The 20,365-nt window shown below is 46.9% G+C and overlaps 1 protein-coding gene across 4 annotated transcripts in view; it reads right to left on the bottom strand.

The window, feature by feature from the left end:
* Nucleotides 1-14: 14 nt before the first annotated feature.
* LOC121445325 (FYVE, RhoGEF and PH domain-containing protein 1) overlaps nucleotides 15-20,365 on the bottom strand; it is a 42,757-nt gene continuing 22,406 nt past the window's right edge. For all 4 annotated transcript variants that reach the window (XM_041647394.1, XM_041647390.1, XM_041647391.1 and 1 more), the window contains exons 3-18: nucleotides 19,759-19,936; nucleotides 19,188-19,632; nucleotides 17,438-17,527; nucleotides 16,606-16,754; nucleotides 14,016-14,172; nucleotides 13,790-13,928; nucleotides 7,755-7,813; nucleotides 7,458-7,604; nucleotides 6,870-6,962; nucleotides 6,639-6,718; nucleotides 3,720-3,750; nucleotides 3,173-3,274; nucleotides 2,718-2,843; nucleotides 2,388-2,549; nucleotides 1,228-1,371; nucleotides 15-738 (exon numbers count right to left, since the gene is read on the bottom strand). In XM_041647394.1, coding sequence (XP_041503328.1) covers nucleotides 433-738; nucleotides 1,228-1,371; nucleotides 2,388-2,549; nucleotides 2,718-2,843; nucleotides 3,173-3,274; nucleotides 3,720-3,750; nucleotides 6,639-6,718; nucleotides 6,870-6,962; nucleotides 7,458-7,604; nucleotides 7,755-7,813; nucleotides 13,790-13,928; nucleotides 14,016-14,172; nucleotides 16,606-16,754; nucleotides 17,438-17,527; nucleotides 19,188-19,632; nucleotides 19,759-19,910 — 2,382 coding nt within the window. In that variant the 5' untranslated portion in view covers nucleotides 19,911-19,936 and the 3' untranslated portion in view covers nucleotides 15-432. The remainder of the gene's footprint in view (nucleotides 739-1,227; nucleotides 1,372-2,387; nucleotides 2,550-2,717; nucleotides 2,844-3,172; nucleotides 3,275-3,719; nucleotides 3,751-6,638; nucleotides 6,719-6,869; nucleotides 6,963-7,457; nucleotides 7,605-7,754; nucleotides 7,814-13,789; nucleotides 13,929-14,015; nucleotides 14,173-16,605; nucleotides 16,755-17,437; nucleotides 17,528-19,187; nucleotides 19,633-19,758; nucleotides 19,937-20,365) is intronic.

The following is a 20,365-nucleotide window of genomic DNA, read 5'->3' as shown; positions in this document are numbered from 1 at the left end:
ACCACCCCATGTAAAGTCATACATGTGAAGACACTGGCAGAGGGGACAAGGGTGGGTTGGGGTTCCAGGGTCAGTAGCAGAGCTGGCACTTGAATCCAGGTCTCCTGCCACTGGTACTTTTGGGGGGAACTGGGTGGAAGTAGGATCTGGGGTATTGGGAGGAAACAGCCTAATTCAAGTGAGTCTAGCAATTAGCTCCTGCCCTCCCTGGGGACAGGGATTTAAAAAATTAACATCAATGTAGGAATAGTTGTTTTAAAAGCCCACATTTTGTGAAAAGATGAATTAAAAAACCCAAGACCCAGCATTCGGGATTGAAAGTGCCCGTGATGGGAATTCAAGTATTGACTGCATTGGGAGTGGGCTGGAGCCCCCAATTGAACATGGGCATCTGGAGTGTGGGGCAGGAGTTTCCAGTTCCACCCAAACCCTCTAGGTCTTGTCTCGGGTCTGGGAGGCTTCAGGAGGTTCAGCAGTGGCTCCTGAGGCTGCCGCTGGTGTCTCCTCCATCTCCTTGTCCTCTGACAGTGTGGGCCCTGGGCAGAATGTGTCCCCACGGCCTGCCCTGCCAAGCACCGCCATCCAGCGCCGCTGGAGTTCTTCTGTCTCTGGGCTGAAGTACCAGCTTAGGTGGCTTTGTGTGATCTTGAAGACGTGCCTCCTGTCAGGACGTTCCCCTGCCTCAGGAGGCCCCACCTCAAAGCCAATGAGGGGCAGGCTGCGCTGGGCTTTCACATCCTGGGGAGGAGGGACAGAAATAGTGTCATCCAGGGGCTGGACTGTGCCCTTTGCCCAATGAAACAACTTTGTTTTCTTGTTTCCTCTGCTGAAGACCCTTGCTTTGAAGTGGCTGAACTAGGACTAGAAGGCAGGCTGGTTTCCATATCTGTTTCCTCCCGTGCCCAAACCAACTACTGGTCTTCACTATTATAGACTCAGGTCTATACTATTTCCTTTGTCTGCACATTCTTCTCTAAAGTCAGACCTAGAAGTGCTTGTCTCCCTGTCTGTTTTCTCCACAAAGCTAGACTTCTCACCTTACCCTCATTTTCCCTCCAGACCTTGGCCTCTAAACACTTGTCTCTACATACTCTATCACAAAAGGATAGGGGTTTTGATTTTTCCCTTTGCTAGGCTCACTCTGTCCCTAGAGGACAAAGCACACAAAGGAGGGGCAGTGTGGCTTTGTCAGATGGGTGGGAAAAACTGAAGGAGTGGGATGCACACCTGAGGGGCTCCATAGATGTACAGCACCAAGGGTTCATTCTCGGGAACCACAAACCATGCCTTGTGCCATCCTTTCCCACCCTTCTCCATGTAGTGCAGGAAGCTGCAGATGACGCTGTTCTCAGCAGCCACCGAGGCCTGTTTCTGTGATCAGAGACATGGTACATCAGTGTTGACAGAAGGCTTTGCTCTTGGCTTAATCAGCCCCATAGCATATGGACTATGTCTCAGACAAAGGTAGCAAAGCATATGTAGCAGAAATGATTTAGCCTTTGTCACCCAGGTAAACAATGGCTACTGCCTCTAACAGCTAGTGGAAGGGGGTATGCAGACCTCAGTGGGGGCATGGAAATGCTGGCCAGACACTGTACAGACTAAGTGACATTCACAGCTAACCTTTTCATCTTTCATTATATACTCGTTGCCTGCTCTGAGAAGTCCTTCTAACATCGCGATTAAAGGGATGAGTTGGTGGTTAACATCATCTGTCCCAGAATCCTAACAATAGATGAACTGCAGGACTTGTGAGAAGAGCACAGAGGGTGTTTGAGATCTCAATTAGCATAAACAAAGCATTTAAAATAGTCCTAGTAAAGAGAAAGCTCCCTTATATTTGGGATACCTTGATTTATTTAAAAAACAGTCACCCAAATTGTGTATATTCATGGTCCTAGAAAGATAAGAAACATCAATATTGACAGTGGCATCTTCTGGGTTAAGTAATACATCTTTTTTATGTTGTATTACTCATCCTAGTTCATAATTTAAGAAAAGGCAATTGGGTATTTTTAAAAAAAATCCTATAGACTGAGGCAGAAGAATTGGAAATTCAAAGCCAGCCTAGGTTATGCAGTGAGATTTTTGTTTCAGATAGGACCTAGCAGTGTTTTTCTGGCTGTGCAGCCTAGCCAAATACCCTCTATGGGCTTCAGTTTTTCCTCATATGTAAATGAAGCATGAGTATGGGTTGACTAGTTACTGTGAAGGTTAAATGTGTAGAGTACTTTAATAAAAATTACTTTTAACCCTTATATTCATTTTCCTTGTCTCGAGCCTGGATCACCTGATTAGTGAGTGCACACAGCACCCTGTTGTCTAAGAGATGTTCAGACCTCAAGCAGCTGGGGTACACTTTGGGGATTGTGGTTGGGAACTCTTACCTCTAGGATGGACCTCCTGCGCTGCGGTGTATGCTGGCTACAGGCTGGACTGCTCCCAGGTGCTCCATGCAAGGCCACATAGCAATCAGTGCACACACGGTTGGAACGGTTGTTGTCATAGATGAGGCGGGCCCGAAACTCAGAGCATTTTCCACAGACCACCTGGGGCAGCAAGTGGGCAAGAACAGCCTAATTGCCTTTGGCTTTTCCCTTTTATCAAGTACCACAGCCAACCTGCAGCCTCCTTCTCGGAAGGTACCCAATCAGAAGTGGGCTTTTAGGCTGTCAGCTGCCCCCACCTTAGCTCTGCCCCTGTCTCCCAACACTCACATGCCCACAGGCCTTGCAGTGGTGTCTGCGTTTGGTGATGGAATTGAAGGGCTCCTGGCAGCGCATGCACATGGTGACTTCTTTTTCCCGGATAGGCGTAGGTGCCCTCTTCCCAAGGTCCACGTTCTAGGGGGAGGGTTAGGTCCCGGGTCAGAGACAGCTCCTCAGCCCAGGTCAGCCACTGCTCCATGGCTTGAACCGTCACAGGGTTGGGGAGCACACATATATACGGAAGGTCTGGCTCTGCCCCACCACACTTACTGGAGGCAAGTCATTTTACTTTCTGGGGTACAGTCTCTGCAGCCCTACCAACAGAAGACTGCTTTTAGGGGCCTGCAATATCTCTCTCTAGTCCTTATTTTCTGAGAAGAAAAGATAATCTCAAGGGAAGGTAGAACATGGAGCCTCAAAGGGATCCCAGTACTGGGGGGGAGGGGGGATAGTAGGGCTCTTACTGGAGAGTTAGGGGGAGTATCTTCATCATCCCTGTTTGTTGAGTTCAACAGTTTGAAAGTCTCCAGGGTCTGTTCATGCTTCAAGAGGGTAGAGTTGATAGCCTGGTGAAGAGGCGTGAGGAATGAGAGGTCAGATCACGCCGCAGACACCCATCTCCACCCTCACCACACCTTCCTAGGTATGCCTTAGTTCTAGACCCAGCTCTGCCCAACATACTCATATGAGTGAGAAAATCCCTCCCTAAATCCAGGTCTACATCTGGTAATTATAAGATGTGACAGGGGAGTGGTGGCTGGAAAACTCAGACGGCCTTCCTGGCTGCTGCTTAGGTGCAAGCTTTTATAAAGCCTGATGCAGAGGAGCTGGCTTTTTTTTAAAGAATGTCTCTATATGACCTCAGGACTTTAGCTGTCTGTCTGAAAGAGTGTGCTAATAGCATCTGCTGTCCAGGCCCATCTGGTTAGGTAGTTTGAAAGAAAAGTCTAACAGCCCCTAAGGGGTTATTAATACCCTTCCATACCCCTCCCACAAAACCCTGGGTGTTACCTGGACCCAGTCTTTCTTCTCCTCTTCAGTCCTTGTAGGGGAGAAAAGAAAGGCATTGGGTTAGGCAGGTCAACAAAAGGCAACTGGGATGGTGTTTTTTTTTTTTTTTTTTTTTTTCTTTTTGGTTTTTCGAGACAGGGTTTCTCTGTGGTTTTGGAGCCTGTCCTGGAACTAGCTCTTGTAGACCAGGCTGGTCTCGAAATTTTTGAAATCAGATATGGTGATACTTCAAATACTGACCCAGCTCCTAGGTATATACATGAAAGATTCTAGTCAGCATACCACAGAGACTACATGCCCATCTATGTTTATTACAGCACTATTCACAACAGCCATTATGAAATCAGCCCTGGGTTGTGTCAACTGACTAGATAAGAAAGTGTGTGTGTGTGTGTGTGTGTGTGTGTATTATGGAGTTTTTATTCCATAAGGAATAAAATTATGTAATTTGCCAGAAAATGGATGCAAATGCAGATCATTATATTAAGTGGACACATACTGCTTTTGACTTTTAAGAATTATGGTGGAATTCGTACATGAAGTGTATGAAGACGAAGTTCATATTTGTTAGTCCCACTTACTTGGGAGACTAAGGCAGGAGGACCATTTGAACTCTGGATTCCAAGGATGCCTGGGGAAAAAAGTCCCCAAACCAAAAAAGATCTATCTGGTAAAATGTCAATAGCTATCTTCTGTATGTGAAAGAAGAGTGATTCTGGAGATAGAACCCAGGTCCTTATGCATGCTAAGCAAGTTCTCCGCTACCCTAGTTAATGGCTCTTAAATCAATGATTCTGTATCATGAAGTCACCTGAGGAGCCTTGTGGAGAATATATGCAGACCAATTAAATCAGAATCTTTGGGGATGAAACCTAGACATCAGGATTTTTTTTTAAAAGCTATCAGCTGATTCTACAAGATCCCAAGATGAAAACCAGCTAAGCTATGCCTAAGAATATGGGTGTGTATTGTACAATTTTTTTTTTTCGAGACAGGGTTTCTCTGTGGCTTTGGAGCCTGTCCTGGAACTAGCTCTTGTAGACCAGGCTGGTCTCAAACTCCCAGAGATCCGCCTGCCTCTGCCTCCCTAGTGCTGGGATTAAAGGCGTAAGCCACCACCGCCCGGCTTGTACAATTTTTTGTATATTTAAAATCAGCCCTCCCCCTCATTTTTTTCAGACAAGGTCTCACACTGTATCCCAGTCTTGCATTGAACTTCTGGCAGTCCTCCTACCTCAGCCTCTCAAGTGGTGGGATTATAGATAAGCCACCATACCAGACTGAAAGTTTTCATTATCATTTTTTAAGTGGCTAGAGAGATGGCTCAGCAGTTAAGAGCACTTGCTATTCTTCTAGAGGACCCTGATTCCATTCCCTGCACCACTTCACAACCATCTGTAACTCCAGTTTCGGGGTACCTGGCACCATCTTCTGAACTCCTCAGGCACCAGGCATGCACATATTGCCAGACATACATGCAGGCAAAATACCCATAAACATTTAAAACTTTCTAATAAATATAACAATCAGTTATCTTAAAAATAATTAATGGAGCCAGGTGTGGTAGTGCACACTTTTTTTTTTTTTTTTTTGGTTTTTCGAGACAAGGGTTTCTCTGTAGCTTTGGTACCTGTTCTGGAACTAGCATTTGTAGACCAGGTTGGCCTCGAACTCACAGAGATACGCCTGCCTCTGCCTCCCAAGTGCTGGGATTAAAGGCATGTGCCACCACTGCCCGGCGGTAGTACACACTTTTAATCTCAGCACTCTGGAGGCAGAGGCAAGTGGATCTTTGAGTTTGAGGCCAGCCTGTTCTACATAAGCAAGCCTGCCAGCCTATACAGTAAGACCCTGTCTCAAGAAAAATAAAGTTAGGTGGCTGGAGATGGCTCAGTATATGTTGCTCTTGCAGAGGACCCACGTTCAGTTCTTAGTACCCATGTCCTGCAGTTTATAACTTCCCTAAACTCCAGTTCCAGTGGACCTGCTACTGCTTAAAGACTCCAGAGTCACCTGCATTCATTGCATATACCCCTGTAGACACACATACACATTTTAAAACAATCAAAATAGACCTTTAAATAAAGCTGGGTAGTGGCGGCGCACGCCTTTAATCCCAGCACTCAGGAAGGCAGAGGTAGGCCGATCTCTGTGAGTTAGAGGCCACTCTGATCTACAAAGCAAGTTCCAGGACAGCCAATGCTACAAAGAAATCCTGTCGTGAAAAAAATAAAAATGTTTAAGAAACTTGGTATGTGGCTCACACCAGTCATTTGGACACCTTGGAGACTTGGGCCTCAGGAAAGTTCTCTTGGTCTTTCAGAGCTTCAAGACCCAACTACTATGTCTCTTCTCCCTTCTGCCTCCATGCAGGCCTCATCAGTCACCTCTCCCTCTGCGTAACCTATCAGAAAATAGCCATGTACCAATGTGTATTCACCTCCAGCCCTGATCACGACCTTGTTACACACTTCACCTGGGCTCTCTGAAAGCCGTATGGACAGTGGTTAGGAGTCTATGTGCCAGGCTGAGGTAGCCTAAGCTCTAATTTCAGCTCTGATCCTTGCTAGCTAGATCTAGAGCAAGGTGCCTTAATTTCTTCAACCTTAAAACAGACTGATGGTGTAGCCAGGTGTGGTGATAGCCATTTGCAATTTTGTTATTCATGATAGAGCTAAGTAACCCACTCTACGCTGCTTGTTCATTCTCCAAATGCTTTGTTAACAGAAGTGCAACATTTTCCTACACCATGCATCTTGGTGTGTAGTCTTCAGGGACTCACGCATAGCTGAAGAGCAAGTCCACATCTCTGGGGAAAGGTGTTCACTCTTTCTCTGGAAAGCACTCTAGGTTTGGAATGGCTCAGCAGAACTGAAGTAAAGAGTGAGCTGGAGGGAAGGTATAGGCAAGGACAGGTACCTGGCCTGGAGTTCCAGAGAGCGCTGCTTTCCTGACACCAGGAAGGTCCGTGGCATGTTGAGGTTGGAGCTCTCCTTTAGCTGTACAGAAGAGGAAAGCATCATGGTAAAGTCTACAGAGCTCCACAAGGCCCTGCACACATGCACACATAGACTGGGGTCAAAGTAAACATGTTCTTCCCAATCCCGATGCCCTGCCCCCACATTTCCATTCCTCACTCATGGCACTCACCTCCATGCCATCTACATCAATGCGTGCCCGCACGCTAAACTTCTGGCCAAGGAGCCGCAGCCTGGGCACGCAGTAAAGGAGGCGGTCGTTGAACTAGGAAGGAAAAGATTTGGGATACATGTGCAGGGGCTTAGTGTGGATGGTGAGTCTCCCCACCCTCATACAACTGCTAAGGATCTAAGGCAACAAATGGAGGAAGGATTTCAAGTAGGAAAAGTCATGGGAATTACTTCCTAGTGGGTAATCTTAGCCAAATCACATCTAAATTGTAATTACAGAATCTATAAAAGCAAAAAACAAATCTAGCTCACATAGTGAAAATTCAATGGAAGAAAAGATAGCTGGCTAGAGGCCTGTTTTTTTCGAGACAGGGTTTCTCTGTAGCTTTGGAGCCTGTCCTAGAACTCACTCTGTAGACCAGGCTGGCCTCGAACTCACAGAGATCCTCCTGCTTCTGCCTCCCGAGTGCTGGGATTAAAGGTGTGCGCCACCACCGCCCTGCTAGAAGTCTATTCTTGAATGACTACCAGGGCATCTATGTATTAACGGAGAACATTGCCCACCCACAAGCCCACACTTGGCACTTACTAATATGAGGTATCGGTCTTGAGTGGTCCCATTCTTTGCTGACAGCTTAAGTATATGGCCTTCTTTTATGAGCTCTTTGGTGGGACTGACAATGTCCTCCTCACCCCCTAGCAGCTCATAGACCTTCAGAAGCTTGTGCATTCGTTCCTGGCAGTGAGTAAGAGGTAAAGCTTGGGGTGGGCAACACTTCCCCTTGAGTGTCATCAAGTCACAAACTCACCGTACCACCCCCCATCCCAGGACAGAGCTACCACAGGGGGATGGACAAGGAAGGGCAGGGCTAGAGGGGCCACTTACCATTTTTCGGATGGCAGCATTGGAGTGCTCCGCTGCTGTGGCTATCAGCTCCAAAGACTCTATGGCACAGAGAAGCATGGTCAGCGGGGAGGCAGCAGAAAGGGAGCTCTGGGGGACTTTGCCTCTCCATGAATATCTCCTCCGGCCTGACTACACTCTCTCTTTCCCAGCAAATGCTAGCCTCAAAAGATACGCCACACAGCCACGCCATTTCAAATCAGAAACTGTCCAGACTAACATTTACAATAGCAGAAATATGGAATAGTTGGCAGCCAATAAAATGTAAGTTTGGTAAAATTATTATGACCATTAACTGGCAGGAAACCTGGTCGTGTTTGGACAGTTGTTTCTGGCTATTGGGACTATGGATAGTTCTTGTTTGTTTTATCTGCTTTATTTTTTTTTCAATTTATTTATTATGTATACAATATTCTGTCTGTATGCCTGAAGGCCAGAAGAAGGCGCCAGACCTCTTTACAGATGGTTGTGAGCCACCATGTGGTTGCTGGGAATTGAACTCAGGACCTTTGGAAGAGCAGGCAATGCTCTTAACCACTGAGCCATCTCTCCAGCCCCTCTGCTTTATTTTTTGAGACAGAATCTTGCCATATTCCCCTGGGTGATCTCAAAACAACCACAGCAGCAGCAGCAACCAAAGATTAAAATAAAGAGGGCTGGGGATGCAGTTCAGTTGGTGGAGTATGTGCCTAGCTTGGACAAGGCCCTGGGTCCAGCCTTAGCACCACATAAACTGGGTGTGCTGGTACCTGCCTGTCGTCCTAGCGCCCAAGAGGCAGAGGCAGTAGGATCAGAAATTAAGGTCATCCTTAGGTACACAGCGAGTGTGAGGTCTGCCTACAATACATAAGACCCACCTCCCTCCCTCCCTCCCCCCCCCCCACACACACAGAGAGAGAAAGAGAGAAAGAGAAGACATATGTTGTATGCTCAAATACACTCTCACTGCAGTGGTGTTTTAACAACACCAAACCTAAAACAAAAATGTCCAAGCATAGGCGCCCAGTTCCATGACTTACAGCACTCTCATACACTAGAGCACCAGTCTTTGCTGATGATACTTGTGTAGTTTTTAATAAGGGAAATCTTCAGAGTGCTTTAAGACTACAAACTTGAATATTAGAAAATGATCTAATTCTTGCAAATACATCTAAAAAGAATGTATGCCTAAACAGTCATCATGGGGCTCGGGTCAGAGCTAGCTTCTTGGCCATCTCTTGTTGTCTTTTTTTTTTTTGTAATTTCCATATTTCCTATTGTGATCAGGTGATATCATGAAAAAAATAAGATGAATCTCCATAAGCCTCCACAAGTTAAACAAATCCTGCCTCAGCTTACGGTCTGGCTGCAGCTTCATGGTCCCCACTCTACATAGTGGATTTCCTATTTAGAAATTTATGCCTGGACTGGAGAAGCACATGTCCACATGGATGGCAAACCAAGCCCTGTTTCCTAAGATGAGCACATTCTGGTACTCAAGCGGATCTGTGGCCAGTGCTCCAGTTCCGGTCTCCATATGCCTTTCAGGTGCTGGGCCTTTCTCCAACTCTTCTTCAACCCTGGCAGCCAGAAGGAGCTTTTTAGCACACAGTTTACGGTTTCCCCTCTGCTTAAATATGTCGATGCTTCACTCTGTGCCAGCACTGAGAAGACCCAGTGATTCTGTCTAGCCTTCAAAGCCCTTGGCGGCTGCTTCTATTGACCGCCGTGGCTTCCTCCCTAAATATGCACCTCCCTCAACATGTCCTATCTTGCTTTATCTGGCCAACAGCCAGTCTTCTGGATTCAGCTCACCACGACTAGCAGCCTTCCCTAATGAGTTAGGACACTGTTGGCTCCTTCTGTCTCACTAGCATACCGTGCTCATCGCTCACCGCATCTGGTCCCTCAGTACACAAGACGCTTCCGAGGACAGGGCCGGGAGTTCCCACTACCTTCCTCAGGGATTCCAAGCAGGTGTTTAGTATAAATTAGTTCCTCCAAGACAGAGAGCCTCAGAAGACAGGTGTTACTATGCCCCATTTAGCCGAGGACGGAACTGAGACTCAGGTGGTTGTCTAACTGGGAGGGCAGTTGCCACCAAAGCTGCTTTTCTCCTATATAAGCTGCACCTTTCACACCCTAGTTGAACCCAAAAGGACGAGAAGTGGCTGGGCTCATACTGGAGACCGTGTTCGCTGTCAGGACATGTCTAGTGGTATACCATACAGGAAACAGATCAGCCTTACTGGGAGTCCCATGTGTCTGCCGCTGTCTGGGAGTTTAATATGGGGATGTTAGTCTAAACTTAGAAGCTTTAGTGGGGCCCAGGCTGGGCTTGGCAGTCTGGGGTCTCACTCAGTGTAGAGTTCAGCCTTGGGATTAGTGTAAGTAGGTAGCCCAGGGCAGCAGTACCAAGCAGGCAGTTTGGGAACTGAGTCCAGGCTCTGGAGTTTAGTCTGGGATTTAAAAGTAGGTGAGTCAATCAGCAGAACCAGAAAGATGATTCAGTGGAGCTCAGCTTATGGGTTTTACTTTGACACATAAAATATAAGGGAGTTCAGCATAGGATCTTGAGCTGGGGAGGACAAATCTTACCTGGCTCTCAGTCAGAGGCCCTCACTCAAAGCAGCTCCGAAAACCAACCTACGAAGCTTGTTTCTGTGTGTGTCGTGGGAGGGGGGAGGCTCACATTTGCAGCTAATATAGGGAACACTGAGATTTGTTCTAGAAACTCAGATAAGGTTGAGGCTGTACAAAACAGGGAAATGAAGTCAATACACTCAACCTGGTGGCTAATGCGGTACAGATGACATTAACCATCAAAAATCGCTAATGTTTATTGAGTCTCTGCCCTGTGCCACGGACTGTGCTCAAAGTTTTAACTCGATGATCTCATTTAGCAATTCTATGGAGGTAGGCAACCTTAGCATTCCTATTGTGAGAAAATCTGCCTACCTCTGCCTCCCAAGTACTGGCATGTGCCACCACATCCAGCTGGGTTTAGGGTTTTTTGTTTGAAGTATTAGAGATTTAACTTGGGGCCTCACATGCTAGGCAAATGCTCCTCTGCCAAGTTACAGGCTTACCCCTACTTTTTTCCTTACTAAGCTCCCCAGGTTGGCTTTGGATTTACCTTGCAGCCCAGGTAGTCAATCCTCCTGCCTTGCCTTCCAGAGTAGCTAAGATTACAGACATGTGCCACCGTGGTACCTGGCCTAGAAGGCACATTTTTTTGTTGTTTGTTTGTTTTGTTTTTCAAGACAGGGTTTCTCCGTGTAACTGCTCTGGTTGTCCTGTAACTCACTTTGTGAACCAAGCAAACTCACACCTGCCTATACCTCCCAAGTATCAGGATTAAATGCACGTGCCACCACTGCCCAGCTGGAAAGCACTTTCTTGAGGTTTAGGGGATTTTTAAAATAAAAATAATAAACTTTATTTTTATTTTATGTGCATTCATGTTTTGCTTGCACATATGTCTATGTGTGAGTGTTAGATCTTGGAGTTACAGACAGTTTTTAGTTGCCATGTAGGTGCTGGGAATTGAACCCAGATCCTCTGGAAGAGGAGTCAATGCTCTTAACTGCTAAGCCATCTCTCCAGCCCTGAGGTTTAGGTTTTATGGCTTACTATGGCACCTCAGTGTTGCTCTTGAGAGAAGAGTATGGTATTTAGTAGGCAGCTATCTGTTTGCAGAGCTTAGTTACCAAGCTTTCTATTCAGAGGTCCAGGCTGCGTAGCAAAGTACCCTCATCTGGTTGGGTAAAGGGTCTGTCTGGGAAGTGTACACAGCACAGAACACAACTGTTGTCTCCTGATCCCTGTGAAATGCCTATTTTCTGTTTTCTTGCTCCCTTTCAGGCTGCTTCTTCATCTCCTTTGTTGATCCCACCTCCCTGAGCTTTGAAGCTTGGCCTCCCATTTTCCCTTCAATTTATATTCCATTCCCTTTGGCAAGTCCCACTTGCACCATGGCTTTGAATACTAACTATGGACCAATAGCATTCAAATCCCTCCATGGACTTCTAGAGTCATCTGACTAACTTGGCAGCTCACCAAACAATGTATCTTGCCAGGTGATGGTGGCGCATGCCTTTAATCCCAGCACTCGGGAGGCAGAGGCAGGTGGATCTCTGTGAGTTCGAGACCAGCCTGGTCTACAACGGTAGTTCCAGGACAGGCTCCAAAGCCACAGAGAAACCCTGTCTCGAAAAAAACAAACAAACAAAAAAAAAAAAAACAATGTATCTTAAGAACTATCATTCAGACAGCTCTCATGATGCAGCCTAAGTTGGCCTCAAACTCACAATCCTCCTGCCTCTGCTTCCCAGCTAGATCAACACACCCAGCAAGAACTATCACTCTTTTTTATGATTTATTTTTTAATTTTGTGTGCATGTGTATATGTAAGTGCCCATGGAGCCCAAAAGAGGGCATCTCATCCCCCTGGAGCTAGAGTTACCAGTGCTTGTGAGCTTCCTGGGTGTGGGCGCTAGAAATTGATCTTGGGTATATAAGGCGGTATATGCTCTTAACCACAAAGCTATCTCTCTAGCACCAAGGACCATCACTCTCAACTCTGCCAATTTCCATATTCATGGTATCCTAGACTTTTTAGTGCCTCTTCCAAATAGAATATATCCCGAATGGAGCCACTTCTCATTACTTCTGCTGCTACTATCTTCATCCAAGCTCTTTTTATAGATTTCCTTGCTCCTTTTACTCTTCAGTTAATCCTAACCATGACCTGCTCATGACTAGACACTACACTCGGAAGAAACCAGCCACCTCATCTCAGCCTCCAAAGCTTTGTGACACCAACCTCTCTATAACTATTATTCTGCCCTCCTTTGTCATGCTCAGGTCACACTGGCCCCTCTTGTTGTCACAGAGATAAACCTACCTCTACCAGCTTGCCCATCTCCCCCTGCTTTGGGAACTCTACATTTGCTACTGCAGCTGCCTGGAACATTCCCCTCCCTTTGGCCCGTGGCAACTTTCTTGTTATTCAGGTTTGGGTTCAAGCATCTTCCCTGCACAGAAGTCACTCATTTAAAGTAGACTGCCCAGCTGCTCTTACATCACTCTCTTCCCCAAGTCACACTCAGCGCCTGGCAAATATATTCCTGCGTACTTGTCAGTTTTGTTTATTGCCATCTGTCCAACTAGAATATACACTCCCTAAATCAAGGACCTCATCTCTTTGGCTCAGCTTCCCATTTTCAGTGCCTAGAACAGTGCACAAACACTTAGCTGTCATGTTAATGGTGTATAAATGAAAATTTGAGTTTAAGAAAGAAAAAGTGGGCTAGACTCAAGAGCTCTCTGTGGGGGTCTGGCCCTATACAGATGGGGTGAAAGGAATCTAAACCAAACACCTTCCTAGTGGTTCAGTGAATGAAGACTGAGTCTGAGGACCTATAGATCCAAACCTGAGAGGCATAAAATCCGGGGACGCGAAGTCTGGAACAATCAGACTAGAAAGACAATTATTGGGCTTCTGGTCAGCCTTGAAATTCCTTAGGGAGGTTCATTCTTGGGAATGGCCAGTGGGCCTGCAGTGGAGTGCTAACTCTGGAGGATTGAACAATAGAAGTCTGACTCGATGGGGCTTTGACTGGGGAGCTGACTCACGGAGAATTTAAACGGGCTTGGCTTGAAGGAGTCGGGCTAGGCTCTTTCATTATTCCAATACAACTTCATTCGGAGATGAATCTTGAGTTTAGTCTCAGGAATGCATGGCCTCCTGAAGGATCGTACTGGACATGCACCTTAAGACTATATAGTTCTAGTCAGAAGCTCCTAACTGGAGTTTTTCTAGGTAACAAGGCAGGGTAATGAACTTGTAGGTTCTTGGAGGTTGAAATCTCCCCACAGAGCCTCAATGTAGGCCCTTCAGTTTAGAGATTCTATTCTAGGATTGAATTATACAACCTTAGAAGTCCAAGCCTGTGAATGAAATGTGGAGTCCAGCCTCAGATGTCTGGCCAGCTGCCAGTGTGGGGAAGCGGGGAAGGCTTAGGCCACACACTCACTCTGGGCATCCTTGCTGTCCGGGGAGCCATGGGGCAGCTTCAACAGATAGTCCTTGAGGAGAAGCTCATAGCGGGGGATGCGCTGCACGGGCTCCAGCATGTGGTGCTGCAAGGTCAGGTTGCCGCAGGCTTCCTCCTTCTGTGACAGAAGCACGAAAGCTCAGGGCTGGCTAAAGGCCTCCCCCAGGTCCCTGTGGACCTTTCCTCCTGTAGCTTCAACTCTTACCTGCACTTCATGGATGATGACTTTAAACTGTGTGGAGCGCTCTGTCCATGTGTTGACCAGCTCTACAGCCCGGTCAAAGTTCTTCACATACTCGCCATACATCTTGAGAAAGGGTGCCAACTTCTGTAGGATGTCACCAATGCGTGGGTAGCGGTCCCTAGAGTAGAAGCAGGGGCTGACATGGTCCTGCTGATCCTCCCACAAGTCTCCAGCTTCAGGAAGAAAGCCATTTTTCAACTGGCTTACTTCTATGGAAATGCTGCTTATATTACAGGCCAGTGAGGCTGAGAGTCTCAGTTTGATCCTTAGCCTAACTGTCCTGCCTAAGCACCAGAAACTATACCACCCTGGAACACTTACTCTTGCCATACTGTAAGGCCACTGATCATTGATTTGTGCCCAGTCTTGAGCTGGGTAGTGTCAGGGACATGGTGCTGAGCCATACCCAGTCAAACCCTGAGAACTTTACTGTCTTGTAGGGTAGGGACAGTAACCAGGTCTTGTTGAACTCTTGTTGGCCACAGGGTGATGTGGCAGACAAAGCAGATTTCAGGTCACAGGATGGATGGTAAGGGATGTGTGGGAATTAGGTTTCATGCTAGCCCTCTGCAGTCACAGTTTTGTAAGAGAGGCATACTTTATCCTGTGAGTGGAGGGAACGTGGAAACTATTTTAAGCAGACGGTGGCACGGCCTGCTTGTTGCTGGGAAGACCATTCAAGCAGGTGGTGCAGACACTGTAGTCTAGATTGGAAGAGGAGAACCCGAAAGCCAGTCAGTCCCTAAACCCTGCTCTTCTCCCTTGGACATTCACTTCTCCTCAACTTTACTCCTAGGCTAGGGTCCATCCATGTGTCTGCATCCCCCGTCTCCCATTCTCACCTTTACCATGGCACTGATAAGAACAGCAGCTCAGGCCAGACATGGTACCCACATCTTTAATCCTAGCACTTGGGAGACAAAGGCAGGTGGATATTTGTGAGATCTATGCCAGCCTGATCTACTTAGTGAAACCCTGTCTCAAAACAGAACAAAAGAACAACAGCTCATAATATTTAAACACTTACATGCCAGTATTTTTTTTAATCTCTCAACATGTATTATTAAGACATTTAATTCTTAAAAATAATCCTACAAGGCTGGGCGATGGTGGCGCATGCCTTTAATCCCAGCACTCGGGAGGCAGAGGCAGGCAGATCTCTGGGAGTTCGAGACCAGCCTGGTCTACAAAGCTAGTTCCAGGACAGGCTCCAAAGCCACAGAGAAACCCTATCTCAAAAAACAAAACAAAACAAAAATAATCCTACAAGGTAGGCCATTATTATTGTCCCCATTTTAAAGACGAGGTGAACTTGAGTACAGCTCAGTGGTGAAGCACTTGCCTAGCCTGTGTAAGGCCTTCAGTTTAATCCTTAACACTACAAAAAAAAAACAAATAAAAATACATATATGAATAAAGATGAGGAAATCAAGGTATAACAACTTAAGAAACTTGCTTAAATTTAGCAAGTAATAGAGGCAGAATTTGAACCTAGTCATTTTATCTTTTATTTGTTTGTTTTTTCAAGACAGGGTTTCTCTGTGTAGCCCTGGCTGTCCTGGAACTCACTCTGTAGACCAGGCTGGCTTTGAACTTTGATCCACCTGCCTCTATCTCCCAAGTACTGGTACTAAAAGCTTACGCCACCATGCATGGCTCATTATAGCTCTTAAACTCACTTTTTTTTTTAAGATGGAGTCTCACTATGTAGTCTAGGTTGGCCTCAAATTCACAGATCTGACAAAGACTCCCTAGTGCTAGAATTATAGGCATACAACACCATAACAACTAAATCTCAACACTCATTTTTGTCTTAAATTTCATTATGATGATGATGAGTGTGTGTGTATGTGAGAGCGAGAGAGAGAAAATGTAGGCACACACAGCATGTGTGTGGGTGTCAAAGGACAACTTGATGGAGTCATTTCTTTCTTTCCATCTTTATATGGGTTCCAGGGATTGAGCTCAGGTTGCAAGTACTTCTACCAATTGAGCCATATCATACTCTTAAGGGCCCTGCTAGTCTGTTGTAGCATTCTAGGTCCTGACCTATGTTCCACATTAGATTGTGAGGGCCTAGAAGGCAGAGGCTGGGCCTCTTGCACAGAAAAGAAGGTAGGTAAGAATGAACTTATTTTCCCAGGGTGGGGGTAGCACAGGCTTTTAATGCCAGCACTTGGGAGGCAGAAGCAGGAAGATCTCTGTGAATTCAAGGTCAGCCTGATCTACAGAGTGAGTTCCAGGACAGCCAGGGCTACACAGAGAAGCCCTGTCTTGAAAAAACAAACAAATAAAAGAAAAAATGACTAGGTTCAAATTCTACCTGTTCCAGGACATTCAGGCCTACACACTGAGAAACTCTATATAAAAACATCCCCACACCAAAAAAACTTTTCATGATGTCGGGGATGGAATTCAGGGCCTTGCATAGTCTAGGCAAGAATTCTGCCACTGAGCTACATCCCAGCCCAGGAATGAAATCCTATGTATACATCTGGGCTTAGCATGCAAGTTGATGCCAGAATAAGCAGACTGGCTCTGGAGCCCTCACCATTCCTCCATACGCTTCTCTAGCTCAGGCAGCAGGAACTGCTGGTGGAAGCAATAGATGGAGCAGATGTTAGAGAAGATGCCATGGACAACATCAGCAGGAAAGGAACTGCGATTCCGAGCCTCTTCCAGCAGCCGGGCACAAAACACCTGTGGAGAACGGCAGCCGTGCTCAGCCCACCTGAAACTAGAGCTCAGCTGGGGAAAGGGAAGCTTGCAGGTAAGGGCAGGATTTGTGGGCAGCTTTGTGCATTTCTGAGATCAGTACTGGTCTTGAGACGGAGAAGAATGGGAATGGAGAGGAGTGCAGGTCACCAAGATTAGGACCTGGAGTTAGGGACTGAAACGATGCCAGGTTAGGACCTGGAGGAAGGTCAGAAGCCAATCCAGGTTCAGAGAGAGAGAGGTGGAAATAGATCCCTCTATTTTAACAAATATTTATGGTGTCTAGTGTGTAAAGCACTGTCCTGGAGGCTAGGACATAACTGTGGGGGAAAAAAAGACCCGTACCCTCAGGGATTCTAGTGGATGCGGGGTCAAGAAGAGAGTCAAGAGTTAAAATGAGGTCCATGGGGAGGGGGTAAATTCAAGATGCGGGCAAGAGTAAGCAGGGTCAGAGTCACAATTACAGGGCTGGTACACATCCGTTAAGAGTTAGGAGTGAAGATTAAACTTGTGAACAGAATCAAAATCAGCTTCAAGGTCAGCCAGAGACCTTGCCACTTCTGGATCTGATCCTTATGGTGAAGTTAAATTCATGCCCTACCATTTCCTCAGTGGAAGCTACCACCTACCACATCCTGGGGCCCTGGAACCCCAGAGGGATCATTCACCTGGTCCAGGAGATGGAGCCTGGAAACATAGGCCTTCTCGGTTTGTAGAAGCTCATTGGCAATATGGAAGACCTTCTGCTGCACAGTCAGCTGAAAAGGAGAAGTGACCCTTGAAACATCATCTTTGCCCTAACCCTGGCTCCTTCTATCCATTTTTCTTCCCTCCTTCCTTCCCTCCCCCCACTTATCTCACTCACTTAGGTTATTGCTATGTACCTCAGGGTGCCCTCAAACTCTTGAACTGAAGTGACCCTCCCACGTCAGTTCCTCAGTAATTGGACTATAGGCAATGCCACTATGCCTGGCTCCCCTTACAGAGTACACATGATGCTCTAACCTTAGCACCACACCCTGAGATAACCCCAAACTGATTCATAAAGCTTCCTGTGGCTTCATCCCTGACTCCTAGTCACTCAATTCTGAAGACATGAAGTCCCGCACATACTCATTCATCTGCTTTCTCTACTCACTGAGCATAGTTTGGTGGTTAAACAGAGAACTAGAAAGTCCAACTTCCTGGATTCAAATCCCAGTCTACCATTCACTTGCATGCCTAAGTTGTCTGATTACTTCTGATTTAGGAGTCCCATTACAAGGACAGATAATAACAGAGCCTATGTCCATTTGTAATGGAGACGATTTCATTTATTTTAATTTAATTATTACAATATTAGGGATTAAACCTGAGGCCTCATGAACGCTAGGCAAATGCTCTACACTAAGCCACACTCCCAATCCTAAAAATTTCCTATAAATAAAAACAGAACAGACTGCAGATTCCAGTCTCTAAATATCAGCTATTTATTCGCTCATTGAGTTCGCTGTCAGCAAAGGCTTGCTGAGTATGTGGGCTGTGAAAAAGGCACAGAAATACAAAAATGGCTAAGATTATGCCTGTCAGCTCACTTTCTTGTTTGCAGGCTACACACTTGCTGAGCATCGTTTCATATCAGCACTCCCTGGCTCCATACTTGAGCTTGGTTCTGGCAAAGCAGGTATTCTGGCTGAGGCCTTCCTTGCGTGCAAGGACACCTTCTGAAGCAGCATTAGGGAGACAGGGCGTGGAAAGGGTTCCTAACTACCAAGTGCTCAAGGCCCCACTAGGCTCTGGCTCTGTGCCCCTCCTCCAGTTGCTAAGGAGTCTCTCTGGTATGAGAGTTTCTGTCATACAAACAAGGAAATTGAGGCTTGTAGTGAAGAGTGGAAAGGAAAGAAGAGACGCCCCCAGTGTCACATAGCTATGGGTCATGAAAAAACCTGAGGTCCATTAGTGGTTCTCTGATGAAAGTAAAACCACCTTCCTAACGAGCATTTAGAATGAGGCATGGGGCTGGAGAGATGGCTCAGTGGTTAAGAGCATTGCCTGCTCTTCCAAAGGTCCTGAGTTCAATTCCCGGCAACCACATGGTGGCTCACAGCCATCTGTAATGATATCTGGTGCCCTCTTCTGGCCTGCAGGCAGACACACAGACAGAATATTGTATACATAATAAATAAATAAATAAATAAATAAATAAATAAATAAATATTTAGAATGAGGCATGGCCATTTTGGTGGTCACAGTCATTTGGAAGAGGAGCAGGGTTTTGCTACTGGTCCTCCACACTGGGAAACCAGCAGTGCCAAGTAGACTAAATGGAAGCAATGCCCTGTTTTGAGAAATACCAGGCTGGGGGAAGAATTAAGCACAGATGCCAGGCTCTTGCTTTCTCTGCATAGTCCTCCCTCTTGAATAACATTAGGTCAGTACCTCCACAGACTCCTGTCTCTCCAGTGGGGGCACTGGAATTTCTCTTTCCTTCTCCTCCTCCTCTTCTTCCTCTTCATCTTCCTCTTCCAGGTCACTGTCAACTTCCTGGGAGCCAGGCCGGTGGGGGTCGGCCAAAGCAACTGGCATACTAGCCAGGGCAGGGGGCCCAGGACAGAGGCTGTGGCTGGAGGGCCCGTCATCACTGACGAAGCAGGTCTCTTCGCTGTTGGATGGCGAGCTGATGCTGTCAATTCCGCTGTCCCGGTTAGGCACCTTCTCACCATCCCGGGGCCCAGGAGCCAGCAGGAACAGGCAGCGAGAAGCCTCACCCTCAGGGAGCTGGGACACTGTTGGCTGCGGGGGTGGCTGTGGCAACATGGCTGGCTCTGGGGGAACTGGGCAGGGGCCAGGGGCTGGCCTATCCGAGGCGACAATCACAGGCTCTCTGAGGTGGGTGATGGACACACATGGAGGCAGGGAATGAGCTTGACCAAGAGGCCTCTCCTACAACTATCCCTTCCTGTCCCAGATCCACACTTTGCTCACAGGGTCCTCTAGGGATCGGACTCACCTTTCAAACTTCTCAATCAATGAGGACACTGCTGCAGAACCGCTGCTGGCCTCAGTTCTTGGGGCCAGACCCTTGGCCACTCTAGGGTCTGCAGGCAGAGGGCGTGATGGTGGCGGAGGAATGGGCTCAGGTGGAGGAAGCATCCGGGGCATCTGCAAGTAGCTGGGCTTTGGGGGGACTGGAGTGGTGGATGGGGAAGAAAGGAGAGAGATCACAGGGCTGGTTAGCATAGCCAGGCTATACCTAATTTCACAAACTGCAGAATCTTATGTTCTGTGCTAGAGATCAAACCCATGGCCCTGTGCATGCCAGGTGAACACTTTTCCATTGAGCTATATCCTCTTCCAATTTTGATTTGTTTTGCTGATCTTTTGAGACACTCTTACTATACAGCATTTTACCTGGTACTAATGGCACTAATAACAGCCCTGACTGCAATGATCGTGTCTCAACCTCCTAAGTGCTGGGAGTACAGGCAACTGCTGCCACCCCCCCCCTTTTTGCTTGAAGTAGGCACAGAGCTGGACAAGGTGAAATCCCAGTAGGGTGTGTCAGCCACAGGCAACACCTTTCTGCTCATTAGATAGGTGTCACTTGCTGCCCCTGC

This window comes from Microtus oregoni, unplaced genomic scaffold, assembly GCF_018167655.1.
Source record: "Microtus oregoni isolate MIOR12 unplaced genomic scaffold, Mior012 000175F_ref0000477, whole genome shotgun sequence".
Lineage (NCBI taxonomy): Eukaryota > Metazoa > Chordata > Mammalia > Rodentia > Cricetidae > Microtus > Microtus oregoni.
This window is presented reverse-complemented; position numbering and strand designations above follow the sequence as displayed.